This window comes from Prunus avium, chromosome 4 (assembly GCF_965620075.1).
Source record: "Prunus avium chromosome 4, drPruAviu1.hap1.1, whole genome shotgun sequence".
Classification (NCBI taxonomy): domain Eukaryota; kingdom Viridiplantae; phylum Streptophyta; class Magnoliopsida; order Rosales; family Rosaceae; genus Prunus; species Prunus avium.
This window is the reverse complement of record NC_142287.1, coordinates 35,855,267-35,878,577: the sequence shown is the minus strand read 5'-3', so window position 1 is coordinate 35,878,577 and position 23,311 is coordinate 35,855,267. Positions and strand designations below refer to the sequence as shown.

At 38.0% G+C, this 23,311-nt stretch overlaps 5 protein-coding genes across 7 annotated transcripts; 4 read left to right on the top strand and 1 right to left on the bottom strand.

Moving 5' to 3' along the window:
• Window positions 1-27: 27 nt before the first annotated feature.
• On the bottom strand, window positions 28-2,491 carry LOC110770894 (uncharacterized). Its single transcript, XM_021975123.2, has 6 exons — window positions 2,168-2,491; window positions 1,459-1,638; window positions 1,047-1,128; window positions 859-966; window positions 593-751; window positions 28-403 (listed from the first exon to the last, which is right to left on the bottom strand). Exons 1-6 carry the CDS (start codon window positions 2,420-2,422, stop codon window positions 207-209), a joined length of 981 nt encoding a protein of 326 aa, XP_021830815.1. The 5' UTR covers window positions 2,423-2,491; the 3' UTR covers window positions 28-206.
• A 119-nt stretch (window positions 2,492-2,610) lies between these two features.
• Window positions 2,611-5,753, top strand: LOC110770895 (endonuclease 4). Of its 2 annotated transcripts, none has more exons than XM_021975124.2 (9): window positions 2,611-2,862; window positions 3,266-3,440; window positions 3,655-3,765; window positions 3,857-3,912; window positions 4,114-4,197; window positions 4,434-4,526; window positions 4,652-4,719; window positions 4,799-4,872; window positions 5,232-5,753. In XM_021975124.2, the coding sequence occupies exons 1-9, from the start codon at window positions 2,749-2,751 to the stop codon at window positions 5,348-5,350; spliced, it is 894 nt and encodes a 297-aa protein (XP_021830816.1). In that variant the 5' UTR covers window positions 2,611-2,748; the 3' UTR covers window positions 5,351-5,753. The 2 variants fall into 2 exon arrangements, with proteins under 2 accessions (XP_021830816.1, XP_021830817.1); XM_021975125.2 differs by lacking the exon at window positions 2,611-2,862 and adding an exon at window positions 2,959-3,174.
• BFN1 (bifunctional nuclease i) lies at window positions 5,652-8,326 on the top strand. The gene is made up of 9 exons (XM_021975122.2): window positions 5,652-5,903; window positions 6,275-6,455; window positions 6,555-6,662; window positions 6,789-6,844; window positions 6,960-7,043; window positions 7,277-7,372; window positions 7,497-7,561; window positions 7,710-7,783; window positions 7,954-8,326. The coding sequence occupies exons 1-9, from the start codon at window positions 5,652-5,654 to the stop codon at window positions 8,091-8,093; spliced, it is 1,056 nt and encodes a 351-aa protein (XP_021830814.2). The 3' UTR covers window positions 8,094-8,326.
• Window positions 8,327-9,091: 765 nt separating this feature from the next.
• LOC110770892 (internal alternative NAD(P)H-ubiquinone oxidoreductase A1, mitochondrial-like) lies at window positions 9,092-13,866 on the top strand. 2 transcript variants are annotated; one of them, XM_021975120.2, is made up of 9 exons: window positions 9,092-9,750; window positions 10,605-11,286; window positions 11,507-11,720; window positions 11,853-12,013; window positions 12,112-12,177; window positions 12,262-12,425; window positions 12,512-12,626; window positions 12,724-12,903; window positions 12,992-13,866. In XM_021975120.2, exons 2-9 carry the CDS (start codon window positions 10,690-10,692, stop codon window positions 13,145-13,147), a joined length of 1,653 nt encoding a protein of 550 aa, XP_021830812.2. In that variant the 5' UTR covers window positions 9,092-9,750; window positions 10,605-10,689; the 3' UTR covers window positions 13,148-13,866. The 2 variants fall into 2 exon arrangements, with proteins under 2 accessions (XP_021830812.2, XP_021830813.2); XM_021975121.2 differs by having other exon boundaries at window positions 9,092-9,837.
• A 5,732-nt stretch (window positions 13,867-19,598) lies between these two features.
• Window positions 19,599-23,015, top strand: LOC110770885 (3',5'-bisphosphate nucleotidase AHL). The gene is made up of 3 exons (XM_021975111.2): window positions 19,599-20,165; window positions 21,637-22,324; window positions 22,540-23,015. The coding sequence occupies exons 1-3, from the start codon at window positions 19,766-19,768 to the stop codon at window positions 22,841-22,843; spliced, it is 1,392 nt and encodes a 463-aa protein (XP_021830803.1). The 5' UTR covers window positions 19,599-19,765; the 3' UTR covers window positions 22,844-23,015.
• Window positions 23,016-23,311: the final 296 nt, after the last annotated feature.

Here is a 23,311-nt window from a genome sequence, read left to right as displayed (position 1 = left end):
ATTCTAGGAAGGGCACGAAGTGGCAAATTGAAAACTGAATGATCGTTTAGTAATTTATTCTCATAATACAAGAGTACGACATAAGCATCATCGCCATACCACAAAATAAATGCACACTCAGCATCATCCTAGACCTGACCAACCGCATGAGGTCTGAATTATTCACTTGATTATTACATTTTATTACAGTTAACATTCTTATATCATCACGCAACAAGCAGTATCTTGCCAATATGCTGGCTGCTTTCCATGAGCCGGTGAGCTTCTGCTGCCTCAGATAGCGGAAAAGACTTGTAGATCACGGTTTTCACCCTGCCGGCAACAATTGCAGGCCACACATTGTTCTCCACCTCCCTAGCAATTTCCGCTTTGTTTTCTGGACTTCTGTACCGCAAGCCTGCCGCTGCATACACAACCACCATATGACATAAGGATATACCAAACACATTCTTATATCAAACAAAGCGCAACAACTCTTTGCAAAAAGGGAGGGAAAATGATGTCACTGAGGTATGAATCATTGCAAGGCCAAATCCACCCAACTCCAAAGTTCAAACCTATGGAACTAGAAACCTAGTATAAATTCTACTACCTTGGATGGTGAGACGCCTCGAAAGCACAACACGGAGATCTATTTCTGTAACAGCACCACCCAACATCCCAATGACAAAAAGCCTCCCATCAAAATTTAAGCTGTCAAGGTTCCGCCGAAAGTAGCTTGCCCCAATGCTATCCAAGATAACATCAACACCTGCCATTAGTTATATATGAACATGTTTTTCTTCTCCGATAGTAACTGAAAATAAAAATTAATCCTTATTTCTAACATCAATGGAGTGTTGATACAAGAGAACAAACCTTTGCCACCTGTTTCTTCCTTTACCCGTGCAACAAAGTCCTCGGTCTTGTAATTGATGCACACATCAGCTCCAAGCTCCTTGCAAACAGCTAACTTTTCCTCACTTCCTGGTGATCAAGATCTATATCGATAATTACGAAGAAATAAAAACTGATTTTTATACAATAAAAGAATAATTGCGGCTTACCTGCTGTGACAAACACCCTTACCCCCTGGTATTTGGCTATCTGAATTGCAAATGTACCAATTCCACTGGAGCCCCCATGAACCTGAAATTTTAGCAGTCATTCAGTGCTATATAAAGCTAGCATCAGAGACAAAGAAAGCAATTGACTTTATCAATTATGTTATGCCCAGAGCATAATTTGTGATAGTATACACAAAAAAGTGCAAAAAGACCAACCTAAACATATAAATATGGTAGAAAATTTATTTCTGATAACATTTTCCACAAATCTTCATGAAAATAAATCAAAGCACCTGACATTTAGACAACAAAATAAAAAAAAGCCACCAAAGCTATTTTGGACCTACAACCATTACAGCATTCTCATTCAAACGATCATATACTAGAATACTATAGTAGGTTCAGAAGTTACCAAAAATGTTTCACCGGCAGATAGCCGACTCATCATAAAAACAGTCGACCAAACAGTGCATGCCACCTCAGGAAAGCTAGCAGCATCCTTCAAAGAAATACCCGGCGGGACGGGAAAAACTTGTCCAGCTGGAACGGCCACCTTCTCAGCATACCCTCCTCCAGTAAGAAGAGCACACACCTGCACAGCACAAATTGATACAGTTCAAGTATGTGACAGAAACCCTTTGTGGGGAAACAAAGTCTCAAATCCGGTTTCACTGACAGAATGGAACAAAGGGCTGTTGTAAAAAGCAGTGCTTTTACTAGGCTTAACTTATTCCACCGAAAGTTTTTTATAAGCAAACTGGGATATTAATCCATTACCTTTTACTAACCAAGCATTATTGAAGCAAATTCAAATTGTGATTACGCCAATTTAAGATCCTTATATGATTTATTTTTCATTTGAAGCCACGAAAGAGTCCCATTACACAAGAACCCCTGGTGAACCCTTAGTTTCAGCTCATGAAAGTGAATGGGATAATAAAAGCTTTGATTTTAATGGTATATTATACATAAACCACCAACTCCATTTGCAACACTATATTCCCAAATTCCTTTCTTTTCATCTTTGCACACCGAATTGATCATAACAACCATTTCCTTCTACTTTCCACCATTTTCTCAGCAAGCAAACACAACATTTAAAAAAAAAAATTCCGAATTACCCGATCACCGGCTTGCCAGCGTGAGACGTGTTTCCCAACCGCCTCGATAGTTCCAGAACATTCGAGACCCAGGTAGGGGCTGGAACCCGGGGGCGGCGGGTACGCCCCTTTCCTCTGCAACGTGTCGGCTCGGTTCAGCGCCGTGGCCGCGACTTTTATCAGGACTTCATCTTCTTTGAGTTCTGGATCTGCAACGTCTTGTAGCTTGAGGACCTCTGGTCCACCTGGAACTGTTATCACTACGGCCTTCATCATCAAAGCTTCAACTTTTGAGCTTTTCCACTGAAGAAGAAGACTGACTTCACTTGCAAGTTCGCAGTAAAAGATAGTAGAGTAATACTAATGGTGAAACAAACGATATGTCGTTGACTTCGTCTCTGGGAGGCCATAAACGACAGGTCGTGTGCATTTATCAAAGAACCCACCAGCCTTTTTAGTTACAATTCAAACCCGATGACTTGTTGGGTTTTGGTCTTACATTTTTCAGCTGCCAAAAATTGGGCTACTGATTTCCTGGCGGAAATTTGAGTGCTTTCTAGCTTAATTTCTGCTGGGAAATTTTACCAGTGTTGTTGACAGTAATGGCTGGGCCTGGACTATGGAGGACTTGGAGGGTGCTTGGGTTTCTGCTATTGGTGCCAGGAATTCTGGGTTGGGGCAAAGAAGGCCACTTCGCAATTTGCAAGATAGCAGAGGTGAGTCGGCATACTTAGTCATGAGGAATTAGATTTTATTCTTACCAACCCAACATGAAAATGTATAACTAGAAGTGATGCAAGCTTGCTGCTATTTGTAAATATTTTGTCTACAAAATTAATTGGTCGATAAAAAAAAAAAGGGCTCTAGTAGAGAAAAGGGTGGATTGATATGATGGATATGAAAATTGGGAGAGCAGCATCGTCTCAATACCATATTGGACTAGTTGCATAATTTAAATGCAACTTATCATTTAAGCTTCATTTTGGTTCAAAAAAGTGTTTGAAGTGCTGATGAAGATAACGGATGGGGTTTTGTCCATGTCGCCTCATTTTTGTGCTTATATTGTAATTTTGAAGATGGTGAGGTGGGTTCTGAATCTTCAACATTTGTTTGATACAGGGCTTTCTGAGTGAAGATGCTCTGGCTGCAGTAAAAGAATTGCTTCCAGCGTCTGCCGCAGGTGATCTTGCTGAAGTTTGTTCCTGGCCTGATGAGATTCGATACCATTTGCGGTGGAGCAGTGCTTTACATTATATTGACACACCAGATTTTTTGTGTAACTACAAATACTGCAGTGAGTAGCTAGTTTTTCAGTGATTTAGTGGTGCTATCTTGATAGTATTAGGTCTGATCCTTTCTTGACATTAGCCTATGTTATTAATTCAGCCGCTTGTGCCTGCTGGGTCATGCATCTGTTCATGATCTGCAACTGCTCAGTTTAATTCATAGTCTGTTTTGCATAGCTTCTTTCTTTGACTTAATTCTCAAGATGAACGATTGTCTGATAGGAGACTGTCATGACCCTGCTGGACATAAAGATAGATGTGTGACCGGAGCAATTTACAACTATACGATGCAACTCTTTTCAGCTTATCATGACTCCATCTCAGAATCAAAGTGTAAGCACCCATATTTATTGAATGTTGAGGCTTGCCCATTCTAACATATAACTATTCCTAAATATGAATTTCCCTCTTTTTTTTTTTACAGACAACTTAACTGAAGCACTTATGTTCTTGGCTCATTTTATTGGGGATGTCCATCAGGTTTTCTTTTCACACTGGTAACTTTAACCGCCTTAAAAAAGAGTAAACCATGCAGTGGCATCTCAAATTTTCCAGATGAAGTGGTGTAAATTAATGAAAGACACTATCAGAAGGGTTTAGGCTAGATTAGATTTGTGCATATTTTAAAAGAGAAATTATCACTTTCATTATCTTTAAGAAATTCATATTTGGTGTTGACAGCCCCTACATGTTGGCTTCACTGGAGATTTAGGCGGGAACGCAATAATAGTCCGATGGTATCGCAGGAAGACGAATCTCCACCATGTATGTCTTAATTCCATAGTTAACCCCATCGTCGTGGACTTAAATTAATGATTATATTCTTATCTCCCCTTTATTTCCCACGTTCACCCCCTTCTCTGTTTTTCTGGCTTTGTTTTTTTGACAAGAATGATTTTTCAAAGCAACAGTCAGATGCGAGAGGTTTTGGAATGGGAAAAGATGACATATTTGTTGTTTGTGTTCAAGCTTTTGACTCTATAAAAATGGTGTTGTTCTAGGTCTGGGATAATATGATCATTGAATCTGCTGTAAAGACACTCTATAGTAAAGATCTTGCAATCATGATAAAGGCCATTGAAAGTAATATTACGGTATGAAGTTCATATTTTATTGTTGTTTGAGTTTGTTACAAGATTTTTTTGTGCTTTTGTCCTCACAAGAGTACACATCCCTGTGCAGCAATGCGATACTCATTTCCTTTTCTATTTATTTGCAGGATGGCTGGTCCAATGATATATCAGAATGGCAGATTTGTGCAAATAATCAGACTGTATGTCCAAATGAGTATGTACATGTTCGTTTTAGTTCCTCCAATGCTTAATACCTCGTGTATATGTGATTTAACTTGTTTTTGGTCATGCAGATATGCTTCTGAAAGCATTAGTTTGGCATGCAAATATGCTTACAGAAATGCCACACCAGGAAGCACACTGACAGGTATGCAAGGATTTGTTATTCCATTTAAGGTTTTCGTTTTCTCTTTCATATATACCAATAGACAACATAACGGAATTAAAGGTGTGAAAATGTTTGATATCTAGGTCTAACTCAAGAATCATTTTCTTAAAATGAAAACAATATCCCGCCAGGCTTTTTGCATTTGTATTGGTTCCCTCTATCTGACTATTGCAGCAATGACAACCTACCTGTATAATTGCATGTCCTAGAAATATTTATATCATCACATTTGTGATTTTTTTTCTATCTCTGACGCCATCACATCACATGGACTTGTAACATTTTGTTTTGATGCTAGTATATTCTCATATAGTTTTTTGTTTTATCTTCTTGTTTAGATGATTACTTCCTTTCTCGGCTACCTGTTGTGGAGAAGAGGATAGCTCAAAGTGGGGTCCGCCTGGCTGCTACCCTCAATCGTGTTTTCTCTTCTGAAGCAAAAATTGCTGACGCATGAAGATAGAGGATAGAGGATAGAGGATGGGGATGGGGATGCATCCTCGGAAGATCACCTATAGTGGGGCCCATCATTGTCGCTTAAAAGCGTGAAGTTCCCCATACGCAAGACCTCCCTCATGTATCAAATTAGTGGTGTCTTAATGTATTCCTAATATGTTGATGATGCCCCTAGTTTACCAGAATATGCCCAACACCTCATCCCATCTGGCTTGTGTTAAAGAATCAATCACAGACTGACTTCTGGTTTGGGCGACTTAAAATAGTTGGAAGACCAAACTTGTACGCATTGAATAACTTGAATGACTTGTAAATATAAGCAACCAAGTCCCTCTGTTGGGCCTATAAATTATCAGTATTGTGTCATCATATTAAGGAACAAATTAGTTGGGTTTTTTTCTCAGCAGATAGAAATTAAGATGGACGGGTATAGATGCTTTGGGGGATTTTCCCTTCATGGGTTTGTTTTGTTGCTAGCGTTAGTTTGCATTATAGTTCCAAGAGCTCAAGGATGGAGCAAAGAGGGTCATATTATGACATGCCGGATTGCACAGGTAAACCCAAATTCCATCACTCTGGGAAGTGGGAAGTAGGTCCTGTTCTGTTTGAGCAGCATCATGATTGTGGAACTATTGAAATGAATTGCCCAAAATTCCATCTAGTTTAAAATCATGTCCATTTAAAAAATGTAAATGCAATCACTCCAAGTAGTTTACACGTCTCACCATTTTTCACTCTTCAATTTTTTATTTTTTATTTTTTGGGTTTGATTTGATCGTCCAATCCAAGTCAGATTGGTTTTTGAATGAATTGAAACCTTAATGAAAATTCAAATTCGAACCGACACCACATGTACTAGATTTTTGAGTTTCGATAGAATCTCAATCCTTATAAAGATCATCGACTAATTATTGTTAAACTGCAGGCACTTCTAGAGCCTGAAGCAGCAGAAGCCGTTAGAAATTTACTTCCTCACGACGTCAATGGCGACTTGTCCGCTCTGTGCGTATGGCCGGACCAAATCAGGCATTGGAACAGATACCGGTGGACTAGCCCACTTCACTTCATTGACACACCTGATAATGCTTGCAACTTTGACTACTCAAGTAAGCTTTATATACCCTGCCTGTTTAGTACTTTTTAATCAATTAGCAGAATTGCAACATTATTAATTGTGCCATGTTAACTTTAATTTGGGATAATAGGGGACTGTCATGATACACATGGCTTGAAGAACATGTGTGTTGCTGGTGCCATCCAAAATTTCACCTCTCAGCTTTCACACTACACAGAAGGAACCTCTGACCGTCGATGTAAGGAACCCCGATTTTATTATATGTTCAGATTGATTTCATTGCTTTAGGTTTTGTCAATGGCTAATTTCTTGCATTGCACGACAATCAACAACAACACCATGGTTTGCCTTCGACTCTTTGCAGATAACATGACTGAGGCCTTGCTTTTCTTGTCACACTTCATGGGAGATATCCATCAGGTATGTGGCCAATTCCAACATTTGACGTTCTGCTGTAGCTCTCTTTGGATTGAACTTATTAAGGATTTCTTTTTTAGTTTTTATATTCTGATCATCTTCTTGTGTATTTTGGCAGCCAATGCACGTTGGATTCACGACAGATGAGGGGGGAAACACAATAGACTTGCGTTGGTTCAGACACAAATCAAATCTCCACCATGTAAGCCTTTCTACTTGTAGCTACACAGACCTTTCAAATAGACAGACACGGTTGCCAGGGAAACAAAAAGGGTCTGAGAAGCAAAGCAACATAGTTTGACAGGAAGAGAAAATACTTCTTTTTTTAATGAGTTATGTTCGGATTGGATGACTACCAGTTAAAAAACAATGTATGTTGTGTTAACCTTTTCGTTTTGTTTAAAAATTAAGAAAAGAAATTTCTTGTTTCCGCAGGTATGGGATAGGGAGATTCTACTGCAAGCCCTGAAGGACTATTATGACAAGGACATGGAACTCCTCCTACAAGACATACAGGGAAACATCACAGATGTAAGGACCAATGTTTATTAACTTAACTGTATGAGATTGGGGGATGCTTGGCAAAATATGAATGAATTATTAAATAACTTAAGCTAAATTATATATTAGTTCATTATGTATACTGCGCAAACAGGGAATCTGGTCTGATGATGTTACATCATGGCAACATTGTGATGATCACCATTCATGTGTAAACAAGTAAGCTCTCTCTCTCTCTCTCTCTCTCTCTCTCTCTCTCTCTCTCTCACGTACGCACATACACACACGTGTACATACGTACAGTGCATACATACCTTTGATATTTTCGTTGTCGATATTAGAATTGAATACCTTGTTACGTTCGTAGGTATGCTACAGAGAGTATAAACATAGCTTGCAAGTGGGGTTACAAGGATGTTGAGCCGGGTGATACTCTAACAGGTATATATACACGGCAAACACATTTTACTGTCACTTCCAAATTTCAATACGAAATTGGCGGAATATTGAAAAGGCCAAAGTTAAAGACCCAACAGCAAGAACAAACATGATTTTGGAATTTTGATCCAATTTCCTTGTTAATTAATTACTTATATGATTGAATATTTTAGATGATTACTTCCTTCCTCGGCTTCCTGTTGTGGAGAAGAGGATTGCTCAAGGTGGAGTCCGCTTAGCTGCCATCCTCAATCGCGTCTTCTCTTCTCAAGAAACACAAGTTGATGATGAAGCATCACGTTCACCCACCTAACCTGACTACACAATACAAGCCAATGCCATCATCAACTACAAGTTACACCAAATTCAAGCACGAACCTAAACCCATGCACCAAATTGTGCTTTAGAAAATTGTTATTTCACTTCATTCCTAATTTATAAATTATGTATAGAAATTATTTTGTAATTGTAACATCACTTGACCTGTTGGCATAGTAACGTAATGTTACGGATCCCTAATAAAAAAAAATAACATTTTTTTTCCAACCCTTGAAAGTTTGCTCAACTTTTTACTGAAAATTGGTGATGAAGCCTCACGTTCACCCACCTAACCTAACTATACAATACAAGCCAATGCCATGATCAACTACAAGTTACACCAAATTCAAGCATGAACCTAAATTCATGCACCAAATTGTGCTTTAGAAAATTGTTATTTCACTTCATTCCTAATTTATAAATTATGTATAGAAATTATTTTGTAACTATAACATCATTTGGCATGTTGGCATAATAACATAGTGTTACGGATCCCTAATAAAAAAGATAACTGTTTTTTTTTCCAACCCTTGAAAGTTTACTCAACTTTTTAATGAAAATTGGTGATGAAGCATCACGTTCACCCACCTAACCTAACTATACAATACAAGCCAATGCCATCATCAACTACAAGTTACACCAAATTGTGCTTTAGAAAATTGTTATTTCACTTCATTCCTAATTTATAAATTATGTGTAAAAATTATTTTGTAACTGTAACATCACTTTGCGTGTTGACATAGTAACGTAGTGCTACGAATCACTAATAAAAAAGATAACATTTTTCTTCCAACCCTTGTAAGTTTGCTCAACTTTTTAATGAAATAACAATAATGTTCTCAAACTTTGACAGCCAGGTTTTTTATTATACATTTCTTCTTTAATTGAGAATGGACAGTAACTAATAAATAAATAAATAAAAACAAATTAAGCTCATATTCACAGGCCCAAATTTTGACCAAAAAAGTAACGGTTTTGGGCCTTGCCAGCCATTTGACACCACAAAAAAGGAAAGAGGAAAGAAACAATCAAAGGACGACCCCGATATCGTGGAAGACAAGACAATTCACACGCCAACCTCAAACTTTGTCTGACCGTGTCTCTTGTCTTTACCACTGACTAAGTGCTAGGGTTTAGGGTTTATAGGATCTGATGGTTCATGGGAGTCGGACCAACTGAAGGAGGACCTCCATTAGTCCAAAACCTTGACCAAACACAACGACACCAAACTGCACCATAACACGTTCGTCGTACGAAACCAAACTACACACATTAGCACTCTTTCATCTACCCCTGTCTCCGTAATTTTGTGTATCTACCTCCTTCCTCGAACCAACCTTGAGACCCTTTATTTATTTTTCCAGTCTTTTGATGTTTACTATTTTATAATATGTACCTCTGAAATCTCAACAAACTTCCTTGCACCCCAAGTCGGCGCCTTTTTAACTCCCTCTGGCCTCCATTTGTTCGCTTCTCATATTTATTTTATAGATCGCCATTTAGATTTTGTGATAATTCATCAACAAAAGACATGGGAACCCTTTCGCTTTTGTCCTAAGAAGCTGCTCCAACAATCTTGGATCATATACCACATACGCACGGCCTCTGTGTTCTAAAGCAAAAAACTTTCACTGATTCATCGCTCCAATACAGTAATTTTCTTCAACCTTATGCTTCATAAAGATCACTGCTTTCAAAGATTTCGTATTTGCTGTGTTTCCCAATCCTCTTGGCTGTAGGTTTGTTCTTTTTTTCTAATTTATGAACCTTTTTTTTTTTTCGTTTCTTTGTTTTGTTTTGTTTTTTTATTGGGATCTGCTTATTAAAATGCTGATGAGTTAGTATTACATTTGAGTTTGATTTTTGAACTTGAAAGTTCTTATTTTTCGCCTTTTGGGTCTAATTTTGGGTGCCTTTTCATGCTGATCTTTGCATATAAAACAGAGCTGTTCTGTTTACGAGTAGCTTTGTTGCTTGCTGCCATCCAGTATGTTTACCTAAATTATTCAATCGAAAAAGTTCATGAATCTGGATGTTGGGATTGTCGATAAAGAAATTATTTGGCAGAATTGAACGGTCATGAATTTTTTTTTCTTTTAACATGCAAGAGTTATCTGGGTTGGATGTGCCAGTTACTTATTAAATGTTAATTTGTGCAGGCAATGCATAAGTAATAAGCTGCTGTTCTTTATGTTTTTTTTTTGGCTCCTAAATTTACAAGAGCTTTCTCTTTGTTTCTGCCATCAGCTGATAAGCAAAGCTAAGCTGTTTTTTGTTTTCTAGTCAACTAGTATCTTGGACACTATCGTTGTCATGTGTCAATAATCTCACTTTGCTTTGATTGGAGTGTAGCTCTAATTGTCCTACCTATTGCCATCACCTCTCCACCTGTTTGGAGTGGTCAATTCAGCTGCCTATAAATATTTCTGTCTTCAAATGTTTCTCCTACAGTGGTAGCAAGTTTCATAGCTCACTTCCTCCACCTTCCTTGGTTCAATTTCAACAGGTTGATCAAGCACCAATTTGGTTCTCTTTAGAGGATTCAAAGGGTACTTTGTGTCTTGCTTCAGGGACCGGTACTCGATCCCAGCATGGCATTAGAAAGGATTGCTAGAACTGCTAGAAATGGCTTCAGAAGGTCGCCATCAGGAGCATCCGCCCACACGAGTGAGAAGGATATGTTATGTGAGGGAGCATCCACACGCAAATATTGTTCCTTACCTTCACTCGAAACTGACACTAGAAATAGAAACTTTTTGTACCTTTCCAGCATTTCAAAGGTGAATCACAATAGTTTTTGGAGCAGAGGAATAAGGGCAACTCCAACTTATCAATTTCCTTCTGCAGAAAGGATTGTTGAGGAGTCTGATTCTGAGTACAACAATCCCAAGTATCCGGGACTAGAAGCAACCAAGCCAGGTGAAAAGCCAAGAGTGGTTGTCCTTGGTACTGGCTGGGCGGCCTGTCGATTCCTTAAGGGACTAGACACCAAGATCTATGATGTTGTTTGCATATCACCGAGGAATCACATGGTCTTCACTCCTTTGCTTGCTTCAACTTGCGTTGGTACCCTGGAATTCCGTTCAGTCGCTGAACCTGTTACTCGTATACAATCTGCATTGGCAACAGGTCCCAATTCTTTCTTTTATATGGCTTCCTGCGTTGGTGTTGACACAAACAAACATGAGGTAACTAAATCCTCTCTAACAATTTCTTTTCCTTCTTTTTCTGTTCAACATAAATTTTATCAACTATTTTCGTTGAAGGGTAATATATGCAATGCCATAGCATGTGATGCAAGATCAGTTCCTAACTAAATTCATTAAGATGATATTGGTAGGGTACTGCAATAACGTACCATTTTGAAGTCAAAGCAACAGAAGAGTTAATCTTCTTCTTTCGTATTAGGTGTACTGTGAGACGATTAGCAAGGGTGGCTTGCCTCATGAACCTTACAGATTCAAAGTTGCCTATGACAAGCTCGTCATAGCTGCTGGAGCTGAGCCCCTGACATTTGGTATCAAGGGTGTGAAGGAACATGCATTTTTTCTCCGTGAAGTGAATCATGCCCAAGAGATTAGGAAGAAGCTTCTCTTGAACCTGATGCTCTCTGAACATCCAGGTGAGTGTTATATGTCTCTCAGAGGATTATAGATATTTGAAAACTATGTTTTGCTCTCTGAAGGATGAGTGCAAGACAATTGCCAAGAATTGGAATTCCTCTCTCAAACATCTTATGCATTTTAATTTGCAGGCATACCAGAGGAAGAAAGGAAACGCCTCCTACATTGTGTTGTTATTGGAGGTGGCCCTACAGGGGTAGAGTTCAGTGGCGAGCTGAGTGATTTTATCATGAAAGATGTCCGTGAACGGTATACTCATGTTAAGGATTACGTCAAAGTCACTCTCATTGAGGTACTCATTTGTAATTGTCTTCTATATTTATGCATTGGATTTCTGTGGAGATGAACTATGAAACCAATGATTGTTTTTTTCTGTATTATTTTTAACAGGCAAATGAGATTTTGTCATCCTTCGATGTTGGGTTAAGGCGATATGCAACAAATCACTTAACCAAGGTAAGTTGATTTGCCTACTAACATTCTGGAGGCTATTTCTTGTCAGTTCTTAAGATTAATTTGAAATGTAAACTTTTGCATCAGTGTGGTGTTCGCCTTATGAGAGGTGTTGTGAAAGAAGTGCATCCCAAGAAGATAGTTCTCAACGATGGCACTGATGTTCCATATGGCCTTTTGGTCTGGTCTACAGGCGTTGGTCCCTCAGAGTTTGTGAAATCACTTGATCTTCCCAAGTCCCCAGGCGGAAGGTAAATGCACCCGCATTTCTTTGGTTGATTTCTTCCGTCTGTTCAATGTATTAAGAACCTAAAATCAGCTCTTTGGAGTAATACAGGATTGGTGTCGACGGGTGGTTGCGGGTTCCTTCCGTGGAAGATGTGTTTGCACTTGGAGATTGCGCTGGTTTTCTTGAGCAGACAGGGAGGCCAGTTCTTCCAGCTTTAGCTCAGGTTTTTGTTCTCTGAACTATACATTGCTGTCAAGCCTGTCATATGTCATGCATTCCCTTGTTTCTTAAACTAACTCATTCGACGATGTTTCAAATAGGTGGCAGAAAGGGAGGGAAAATATCTGGTCGAGTTGTTTAACAAGATTGGGGCTCAGAATGCAGGCAAAGCCTCGAGCTTAAAAGACATCCCTCTAGGAGAACCTTTTGTGTACAAGCACCTTGGAAGCATGGCAACAGTAGGACGCTACAAGGCACTGGTCGATTTACGCCAGTCGAAGGTAGGCGCTCTTTAACCACTATCATAAAGGCATTTGTGAATTACAATAAAAGTATTTGCCTTAATCTCTTGAGCATGTTTTTTGGCAGGATGCAAAAGGCATATCGCTTGCCGGATTCTTGAGCTGGTTCATTTGGCGTTCCGCTTATCTGACGCGAGTCGTCAGCTGGAGGAACAGGTTTTATGTTGCAGTAAACTGGGCTACCACGATTGTCTTTGGCAGAGACAACTCAAGAATAGGTTGATATCATTTGCACAACACAACACTGCCATTTGCCATATTATGTACGGTTACATATGTTAAAGATGCTTAAGATCTTGAGCTGGATTTAGTCTCTGCGTTTCTCTCAATTTGTTGAGTTGGGTTCAAATTTTGGTTCAATTTAAAGATGATCTTTGCTAACTGGAGTCTGTTCTGAAACCATTGTCTTTGATGTTCAAAGTATAGACTGAAATCCAAGACACACGCTCAAGAAGCAAAACAGCAATTGGCGATAGACAGAAATAAGAAAAAGACCCAAGAGTAAAAACAAAGCGTATTCCACTGTTATAATCTTTAAACTACAAAATTTGTACAGCCTTTGTTGCCAAAAAAACCAAAAAACCAAGACAAGAGCTTAAAATTTGTACCCTTCCCTTCCTCTCACTCATCAAAATCTTTAATTTCACCGAAAACTGGATTCAGAACATCTAAGAGAAGTGATGAGCATCACCACCACGGCGGCGGCTACTGGCAGAGAATATGGAAGAGAAAGAGTGGAGCAGAACCCCAACAATAGCCACCTTGACCTGGCCCCTCTTTGGGATAAGACGGCCAGAATTAAATCTCTGAGAGAAATTCCCACCGTTGATCATAGCAGACCTTGCACCCTCCATCTTTTGTTTGCCTCTGATTATCTTATGGGATCAAAAGGGTCAGTCTTTCTCAAATCAAGACAGAAGAAATGGCTATGGAATCTTGAAAGCTTGAAACTTTTGAGCTGTGAGTATGTTTTGTGATTTGAGTCCTCTTGCTTGTATGGTTTATATAGCACTGGCAAAGAAGGCTCTCCTTTTTTTTAATTTAAAATATTTTTGGGTTTTTTTTTTTTTTTTTGGTCAATAAAATATTTTTGGGTTGGTGCACTAGATATGGATGCTGCATAATGATATGATAATGTTTGCTGGTAGAATTTGACTGTATGAGTTTGTTGAAAGACAATTTTGACCTCCCAAGCGGCCGCGTTCGCGTTCATACTTCACCTTCAGTGGTTTCTTGTGTCGGTTTTCCATAAAAAAAGCTTAAAGCTCCTTGAATTCATAACCCAAAGAGCTTATCTTCTCGACGACTTGACCTTGACAAGTCAGTCTCATTTCATTGTCACAACAAGAATCACAACTTGAATTTCTTTTCTATTTTAAAAAATATATAATTTATTCAATTTCACACCATCACCTCACTGCTAGTAAAAGATTAAGAAACGTTTGCATAAAACGCACGTGGCCATTTGATTCCCATCATCAAAATATTGACTGAAAAAGCATATGCCCCCACCCACGGCACCTTTTGTCTGTAGCTCTTCTTTTTCTCAAGAGCCAAATAAGTGGGCCCGCTCGCATGCTACCTAACGCCAAACCTTTTTCTATTTTTTTGTTCAACTGCTAATTTAAATATGGGATTATGTTATTTTCATTCACTGAATCTGATAGTGGGAAGAAGGACCTTGGTTCATTGTATTTCATCTAACCTACACTCACTTCACTACCAGACAGTGGACACAAATATATTTTAATTATGACAGATTGTGTTTAAAAGGAACAGATTTGTTCTAATATATTTTAAGTGTGCGGCGGCAGCCAAACCTGCTTAAACTAGAAAAACTTGTGTTAAAAGGTTTGCTATCTCTGGAATTATGACGTGTGGTATATTGTGATTGACTGAGAATAACAAAATAGTGTTTCACATGCTTGTCTTTCCTGCTTAAACTAATCTCCAGTCAAAACCTGATATGCTGAACAATTAAAGGAATTAATCTGTGGGATTATAAAAATACTTTGACCTTGCCAGCTGTTGAGTTCTCTGGCCAGAAAAAAGAAATCAGTAAATATGAACACGACAACTTCTTCTTTGTTTTGTTTTAATGCAACATGACAATTAGTACCTAAAGTATGGTTTAAGTGAATCAAAGGTAAAGCTTCAAACTAGGACCAAGTTATGAATTCTTGGTTTTTGTTTCAACTATATAAAATTATGGTCCACAAAAATCACATGGCCATTTTGTTCCCACTGAGAAATTTAAAGTCATTCTCTTTACCATGGATCCAAGTGACAGTTAAGTTGCGGGTCTCCTCGTGCACGTCTTGTCCTTAATTATTAATTTAAGGTGCACAAAATCAAATAGGTTTGATGAGGAAGATCTTTATTTGAAACTTTGTTTCCAAAACGATAAGACTAGGAAGGAGATGTTGGAATATTAATTAGTATAATAACCCTAATTAGTTACCTACACTGGATCTTATAGTGAAAAGGACTTGGTTCATGTACGCCCCCAGAATCTCTACAAACATGTGTTTAGTTACGTCAAATTGTGTTTACGTAGGCATGGATTCGATCTAGGCAGTGGGATTATTATATTGGAGTTGATTGATTGTTGTTTTTCTTTTAGTTTTATAATAAGGTTGATTGATTAGTGCACAAATACATGCGCCAGATTCAGATATGAAAATATGAAGATGAGCATGAATGTTACGTTTCGTTAAAATGTGAATCTAAATCATTAATCACGATAATTCTCATGTGAAGTGCTTAAATCATTTTACCGCAAAACACAAATAGTCCCCCAAATGGCTGGTTTGATCAGTTTTTCTTCAGTGATTTTGACGCACCCTAGTTTCGACGGTGAAGCTTCAATTCAGCATTAACACTGTACTGATCGAATCAAATCCCATGCTTATGTTACTTGTGGTAATGTTCTACTCAAGTAGGTACGTAGGCACTTACGTATCATAATCAAAATTCAAGGCCAAAAGAGTTGGAATTATACACTATTTGACTAGGCTATATCTATTCAAATTATATTCTTTAAAGCGATTGTTGCTTGGGGTGTTCCAATTTTTGAAGAACTTTTTTTATTGAGAGGGGCTATAAAATAAACTATACATATGCTAGGACTTGAATTCAAAACCTTGCTTGAGGAAACAATTATTTCAAATCACTACACTAGTGGGTCATTTTATGTTGTATTCCAATTTTAGTCTCAAATTCCCGACTTCTTTTTCTAGGGGTTTAAGATTTAATACCAGCCAAAATTTTGAACAATATACCTATCTGGGTACCAAATAAATAAATAATATTGTACCAATATCAAGTGAAATGATTGAACAAATTCTCATTTCAATATATATTTGAAGCAAATTCTACAATGTACAAACATTAAAATCCATTACATGCTCAGAACTTCATGCCTAATAATCACTCTCTGAGTTTCGTCTTAGTAACTCTAGGAATTGTTCCTTGACTGTTTGTGCATTGATGGACGGCGGTGAGGACCAAAGATGGAAGCCACAGAATTGGCTAGTCCCACCACAATTCCCAGCTTCACCTGACCCCTCTTTGGAATCGGACGGCCAGATAATCTCCTGGACAAGTCTCCACCGTTCATCATTGCTCTCCCTGCAGTAGCTGCTGCACCCTCCATCTCTGTTTATCTCTTCTTCTTCTTCTTTGTCTTGTCTTGTTGTGAAGTTGTAGAGATACAAATACAACTTGGTTTTGCTGAGTGCTCTTCTTCCAAAGCCAACAGCTTTCTTATATACCAGTACCACTCGGCTTCTTCCTCATGATAATGACCATATTAGCCATCCTGCACTTCAATATATTATATTGCAAAGTTATGCATGGGGCAATCCAGTCATTTCGGTGTTGATTATATATTATAATAAACATACAATAATGCAAGTGAAGTAATAATCAAAGTGCATGGGGTCTAGGAAAAAAGGGTAAGAATCATATGATATATTATAGTGGTGTGGTGGCTGGCTGCTGCTGCATATTGATCACATGTGTTTATTAGTTTGTGTTGGTGAAAGGAGTCAGCATTCCACCCACAACTACAAACATCATGTCCAACTTTCCCAAAAAAAAAAAACATCATGTCCAACTGTATGCTTTCTTGTCCTTTTTTTCGATGAAATTAAACCCAGTATTTTTCTTATTTATTTCATCGTTGATGAATAATGACAGGGTTAAGTGACCAATTAATTAGGCGGTGATTATAATGGGTTATTTTCTATGAAATACAAATACAAATACAAATACACTCAATCAATCAATCACATGATTAACTAATTAACTATTTTGAGAGACAATCTCTTTTGTAAGTTCTTCTCACACAAAGTATCAACTATAATAAATCGATGGTATTATCATACGATTCCATCAATTCAGAGTCTCACACGAGGACAAATTGAAATACATTATTGTGCAATGGATTTCAAGTTCCTTCCAATTCAAATTTCAAGTTCAAGCACTAGGGGAGGTTTAGCTTTCACCTTTTCTTTCTAAGATAAGATAGGAGAAAAGAAAAGGAGAAACCCAACTCAATTTTCATGATGTGAAATGGATTGATTGCAACATCCATCCACCTGGTCGTATCATTCATGAAGGGCTTTTTAGTAATTGTATCGTTTTTAGTTTTCGATTTTTCATGTTTTAGTTAATTAAAGATGAAAGAGAAATATGCAGGAGAAAGAACGAAAGAGAGAGGAGGAAGGAAACAAAATAGAACAGTATACAATGTAAAAACTGAAACCCATTTGAAATGGTTTTCTTTTCAAGTTTTTATGAATTCTCTTTAATTTCTCTATCCTTCCTCATTCCACTCTTTAAAAAGAAAAAATAAATCATTTCTCCTATATATTTTTGGCTCTCTACATAAAAAAAGAAGAAATTGAAAATTAAAAATGATATAAATTATTGAACGGCGCCTCTAACAAATTTTGCAGCACATAGTTTGAATGGCATCAATTATGCCAAACGATTCTTCTGATGGTTTAAATCGTTGGTAAACCCCGATAAGTTGGGTTTGGATTTTTATAGAGATTTTGGGTTTCTTTTTCACACCCGAAAAACTATAATTGTTTTGGAATTCATAGATCATTAAATCATTTTTTAGGGGACATGGGTTTTTATTTTGGCCTTCTATAAAGCATGGGTTGCTGTAGACTAGGCCCAAAATATAGCTACATTGCAACTCCCGTATGAGCTTGAGCCCATATTTTAAGTACTATATTGGGCTCTACACATGAAGACCTCTACCATACCTGAAAGCCCAGAGAAACAAATTCCGGTCTTCTGACCTAGCAATCGCGTCGTTTTTTTTCTTTTCTGTCTTTGTTAACGAGTTGACATGAAACGACTGATTGAGTTAAAAGGTGAAAAAATTCAAACACGAACATGAACTGCAAAGTCATTGCTTGTAGATTTAAATTCAACATTGAACAAGGAATATAGGGTGTATTTGTTTACGATAATAACGTGTGGATGAGATGAGATGTTGTATCTACAAGTTAAAATGAAATGGGAAACTACGTCATGCTATTGAAACGCTGAAGTAAGTTGAGTTGAAGGCTGTTGTTGTGTTGAGTTCAGACTTGAGCCGAAAAGAATCCAAAGCAAATCAGTTGACAACTTAACAGTGAAAAACCTGATTAACATGATAATGACTTGTTTTGCTGCCGCTGATTACGAGGCTTGCCCCATTGTGGATTCAATTTTGGCATCTAATGCCAAGTGCTTTCAAAATTTTCAAAGAAAGTGGCACACTTGGCCCTTTTTATTGTATGAGATAGTTTTTTTTAGGGTTAAGTGTGTGTGTGTGTAAACCAATCAAGTTCATGATAAATCCAATAATCTTCTTTCATTAAAAAAGAATAAGCAAATTCCACTTGATCAAGGGCACAAGAAGTTTCCAAAACTAGATGAAAGAAATCATGAAATCCATAATCCTTTTACAGTAATAAGATAAACACCAAGTATTTATTTATTTCTTTCTTTAGTATCACAACTTCCACTTGCCTACCAAAAACAGACTGAAAATGAGAAAGAGAATCGAGCCGCTTAAATTAATGTCATCATTCAAACATGTAATGATCTATCTTGTCAGATGCCACTCCTCATCATAACCAGTGCTAATATTAACACCTCTCAACCTGCCGCATACGTCTTCATGAGTTCATAGTGACAATACTCTGCTTCTATTAACACTTCTCAACCTGCCGCATACGTCTTCATGATTTCATAGTGACCATACTCTGTTTCTATTTTTCAAGTTATTGTGCGGAACTATGAATTTTTCAATGAATAGGCTAAGCAATAGAATTAAAAAGTGTATTTATTCAAGCTGTGTTATGCAATCCTTGAAAGAATTAACAAATTTTGTTATTGAATCTGAATCAATAGCAAGTTTTTATTGCTAATATGAAATTAATACATACTCGGCTATATTTAAAATAACTTATTTATAGGCTTGATAATTTTTTTCTTTCCTAAAAACTTCCCTAGGCTACAGCCCACCGTAGCCATTAGAATGGTTGTTTTGTTTTTTTCAAACCATGACCAAGAACTTTATAAAAAATAAATGAAGATAAAATGAGATTTTTATATAATTAAAATAAAAGTTTGTATTTAAAGTGACTTCTTTCTCCCATTACGATCCCAGAAGCCTAAGCCATCACTTTCTCTTGTTTTTTTAACCCCTTTTAAACGTCACCAAAACCCACATACTCCAAACCATAGGAAACCACACTCACACACTCACTCAATAACACACACAAAGCCAGATTTTTTTCCTTCTTTCTTTCTCTTTCATTCATTGATTGATGATATGCTTTTACATTCTTCAAGTATGGCTATAAAAGTCTCGCATAATTTGGGACTTGGAAAATGGAATGACAAGCACAACAACAACTTCATACCCAACCACGTAGGAAGCTTCTTTATCTTCTTACGCAGCAACAAAACCCACCACAACGCCATGTCAGGAGGCCACATTGGCTGCTGCCTATCCAGCTTCAACCAAACCCAGTCCTTCCCTGTCATGGAAGACCAGAAAAAACTCAGCTTTTCATCCCCAGAACCTGTTAACTACTCTCAAGAATTGGATGTGGCTGTCAGAACCGTGCAATTGGCATGCTCTCTCTGCCAGAGAGTTCAAAATGGTTTGATTTCTAAGACCAGCGATGGGGTTCAATCCAAAGATGACAATTCCCCTGTCACCGTTGCAGGTCAGTCAATCTCTAACTCTTTCTTGTTCCTTGCTTGGTAACCCTTTTGTTGCTGCTGTTGTTGTTGTTGTTGTTGTTGTTTTTGTTTTTGTTTTTTTCTGAATTGGGTCACCAAAAATATTGGTTGGTTTTGGTTATTTGGTTGTTTGATTCAGATTTGTATGGTGTAGGCACACAGGTTCTGTGTTGCTTTAAATTGTTTGGAGACTCTGTTTTGCTTCCTTTGATCATGAATATGTTTCTTCATTTGGTTTCCTTTCTTGGGCATTTTTTATTATATTATTAAATGGAAGAAAAATTCTGCGCAGTCTTTGAATTATTGGAAGGAATGTAATTGTACACTTCTGGGTTTCCTAAAAGATAGGCTTGAAGAAATAAATTCTTATTCAATTGACCTATGACGTATTCACTTTGAATTCTTAAAGTTTGGTTCTTTTGGAAATTATGGAACTGTGGGCATAATAACGAGCCCTAAATTTCCTTTTAGTTCAAAGTGCTATTGAAATTGTATAGAAAACATTTTTATCAACTTGTGCTGCTGTTTGGTGGTTTCCTAGTGGCAACTTTAGAGCATGTTGACAAAGTAAAATGATGCTGCTAGTCCTGGTCTCCTAGAGTGCTTGAAAGATGCCTCCTTTGTGCATCAAGCATTGGTTCTAGTATTTTTTTTTCTATAATTTTTTATTATGACACCTTCACCCGTTAAGTTGCAGAATGTATGATAAAATGTTGAGCCGAACGCACAAAACTCATCTCAGAATCTGCAAAGGTCATGATATCTTAGTCCCTGTGTTATGTTATTCCTTGAATTGATTCCGCCTTTTAGAGTGTGGAATCTGTAGAAAGGCACATTTGCATTTTGGACCAAGCATAGTGGAATCAAATCTCCCAGCAGGCCCTCCACATTAAGCCCTTATCTCGCAGTCTATTCCAGCAGCTCTATGTCTTTCTTTCTACACTACCTTCAGAAACAATCTTTTATTGTCCTGTCTCAGACTCCTAGTAATCGGTGTTCGTCTGCTCCCACGTAGCTTTCTGATTGAGGAAAGCATTGCCTAATTTTCTTTTTACATTAGGCATCTCTACAATTTGGAGTAGTTTAGCTTTCAGCAGTCAAAAGAAGGGTTCCAGAAAAAGCTGGAATATTTGGTACCATCATCGTACGAACTATACCAGTTTATAGTTCTGAGCATTTCTCTAGCGGTAGCTTACAATATAGCACCCTGTTTAATACTGAGTTTTGAACTTGCTTATTTTTCGAATGGATTCCAATATATGACATAAGAAACTTGATACAAAAAACTGAGTGAAAAGCTGTAGCGTGCGACCAAATGACCTCATGTTATCGGAGTCTTGTCAATTTTTAATGAATAAAGCTATGAATCTAGTTTAATAGATATCCCCTCTGCTCTTTTGTTATGCAATTTGGAGTTGGATTGACTAATTTTCTTGAAATGTACCATGCAAACAGATTGGAGTGTCCAAGCAACTGTGAGCTGGATACTGTCAGAGTCTTTTGGGAGCAGTAATGTGTCCATTGTTGCTGAAGAAGATATTCAAAATCTTTCCAAGGCTAAGGCAGGTGGAGTATTAGAAACTGTGGTGAAAACAGTAAATGAATGCCTAGCTGAAGCACCTCGCTATGGACTTAACGGTCCGAAAATGGCTCTTGGGACAACAGAGGTTCTTGAAGCCATCAGTCGATGCAACTCCATTGGAGGGCCTGCTGGGAGATTTTGGGCACTCGACCCTGTTGATGGCACATTGGGTTTTGTGCGAGGTGATCAATATGCTATAGCTCTGGCATTAATAGAGGATGGAGAAGTTGTGCTTGGAGTTCTTGGCTGTCCTAATTACCCAATGAGGAAGGAATGGCTCAACTATCATCACCGTTATCATAGAATTATATCTAAGTTGACCCCATCAACATCAGAATCATGGGACAAAGGTTGTGTGATTTATGCTAGAAGAGGTAGTGGGGAGGCTTGGATGCAACCACTGCTCCATGTAAATAAGAACTTAGTGTGGCCAAACTCTGCAAGACCTGTCCGAGTGTCCTCCATTGATAATCCATCATTGGCAACCTTCTGTGAACCGGTTGAGAAGGCAAATTCAAGTCATTCCTTCACAGCAGGGCTAGCTCACAGTGTCGGGCTCAGGTATCATATCTTTTGAGTTCCATTCTGTTTTCCATATATGTTACATTCTACTGATCTCATTTGGAATCTCATAGGACTTGAGCCATATCAGCTATTTCGATATAGATTAAAAGCCGTTGTTAAGTTCAAGTTGAAGCCTAGAAGTCATGTGGTAAATTAGATGCACAAGTTTTATTGTAAGAGAGATCATATTATCATGTTTTGGCTACTTGCAGGAAGCAGCCATTGCGAGTATACAGCATGGTGAAGTACGCGGCCATAGCTCGTGGGGATGCCGAGATTTTTATGAAGTTTGCAAGGGCTGGCTACAAGGAGAAGATTTGGGATCATGCAGCTGGTGTAGTTATCATACAAGAGGCTGGTGGTGTAGTTACAGATGCTGGAGGGCGTCCACTGGACTTTTCAAAGGGCATATACTTAGAAGGTCTTGATCGAGGTGTAATTGCTAGCGCTGGAGCCAACCTACATGACAAGATCATCAGGGCTGTTGATGCTAGCTGGGACTCATCTGCCCTATAACTTATAACAAAGGCTCTGCTCTGCTATGCTGTCTAACTCTCTCTCTCTGTCTAGCAACTGCTTCTTGGGCTGCAATTACGTGAAACTGCTTTCATTTATGTTGGGGCAAGGCCCATCTGGAATCCCTGTAAATTATGGAATTGAAAACCAGTTGACGTATGGATTTAAAACACCATGCAAACCCATAGACAAAGTGAAATTGGGCATTGGCATTCTGGAGGGAGCAAAATAAAAGGATGAAAAATAAGAAGCACAAAACAGAAAACAAAAAGAAAAAGGATAACGTTGAATCTTTGGCACGGTAAAATTAAATAAGGCACTCACATCTGTGAGACAGTTCTGTGACAGATGAATGCAGCTCGCAGAAGCAGAAGTAAATGACTGCTTCTGTTCAACTCTGTTTCTTCGAAAAAGATGCAATTTCAAGTTCAACGGAGAAAGAAGTTATCATACAAATCATGACTCATA

Coding starts and splice junctions, on each gene's coding strand:
- LOC110770892 (XM_021975120.2), top strand. CDS start 10,690: ATGGCATTAGAAAGGATTGCTAGAACTGCTAGAAATGGCTTCAGAAGG. Junction 12,178..12,261: donor CAACAAATCACTTAACCAAG/GTAAGTTGATTT, acceptor CTTTTGCATCAG/TGTGGTGTTCGCCTTATGAG. Junction 12,904..12,991: donor TCGATTTACGCCAGTCGAAG/GTAGGCGCTCTT, acceptor GTTTTTTGGCAG/GATGCAAAAGGCATATCGCT.
- LOC110770885 (XM_021975111.2), top strand. CDS start 19,766: ATGCTTTTACATTCTTCAAGTATGGCTATAAAAGTCTCGCATAATTTG. Junction 20,166..21,636: donor TTCCCCTGTCACCGTTGCAG/GTCAGTCAATCT, acceptor CCATGCAAACAG/ATTGGAGTGTCCAAGCAACT. Junction 22,325..22,539: donor GCTCACAGTGTCGGGCTCAG/GTATCATATCTT, acceptor GGCTACTTGCAG/GAAGCAGCCATTGCGAGTAT.
- LOC110770895 (XM_021975124.2), top strand. CDS start 2,749: ATGGCTGGGCCTGGACTATGGAGGACTTGGAGGGTGCTTGGGTTTCTG. Junction 2,863..3,265: donor CAATTTGCAAGATAGCAGAG/GTGAGTCGGCAT, acceptor TGTTTGATACAG/GGCTTTCTGAGTGAAGATGC. Junction 4,198..4,433: donor GGAAGACGAATCTCCACCAT/GTATGTCTTAAT, acceptor GTGTTGTTCTAG/GTCTGGGATAATATGATCAT.
- LOC110770894 (XM_021975123.2), bottom strand. CDS start 2,422: ATGATGAAGGCCGTAGTGATAACAGTTCCAGGTGGACCAGAGGTCCTC. Junction 1,639..2,167: donor GCTGGCAAGCCGGTGATCGG/GTAATTCGGAAT, acceptor TGTGCTGTGCAG/GTGTGTGCTCTTCTTACTGG. Junction 967..1,046: donor AAGGGTGTTTGTCACAGCAG/GTAAGCCGCAAT, acceptor CTTGATCACCAG/GAAGTGAGGAAAAGTTAGCT.
- BFN1 (XM_021975122.2), top strand. CDS start 5,652: ATGACTTGTAAATATAAGCAACCAAGTCCCTCTGTTGGGCCTATAAAT. Junction 5,904..6,274: donor TGACATGCCGGATTGCACAG/GTAAACCCAAAT, acceptor GTTAAACTGCAG/GCACTTCTAGAGCCTGAAGC. Junction 7,044..7,276: donor ACAAATCAAATCTCCACCAT/GTAAGCCTTTCT, acceptor TTGTTTCCGCAG/GTATGGGATAGGGAGATTCT.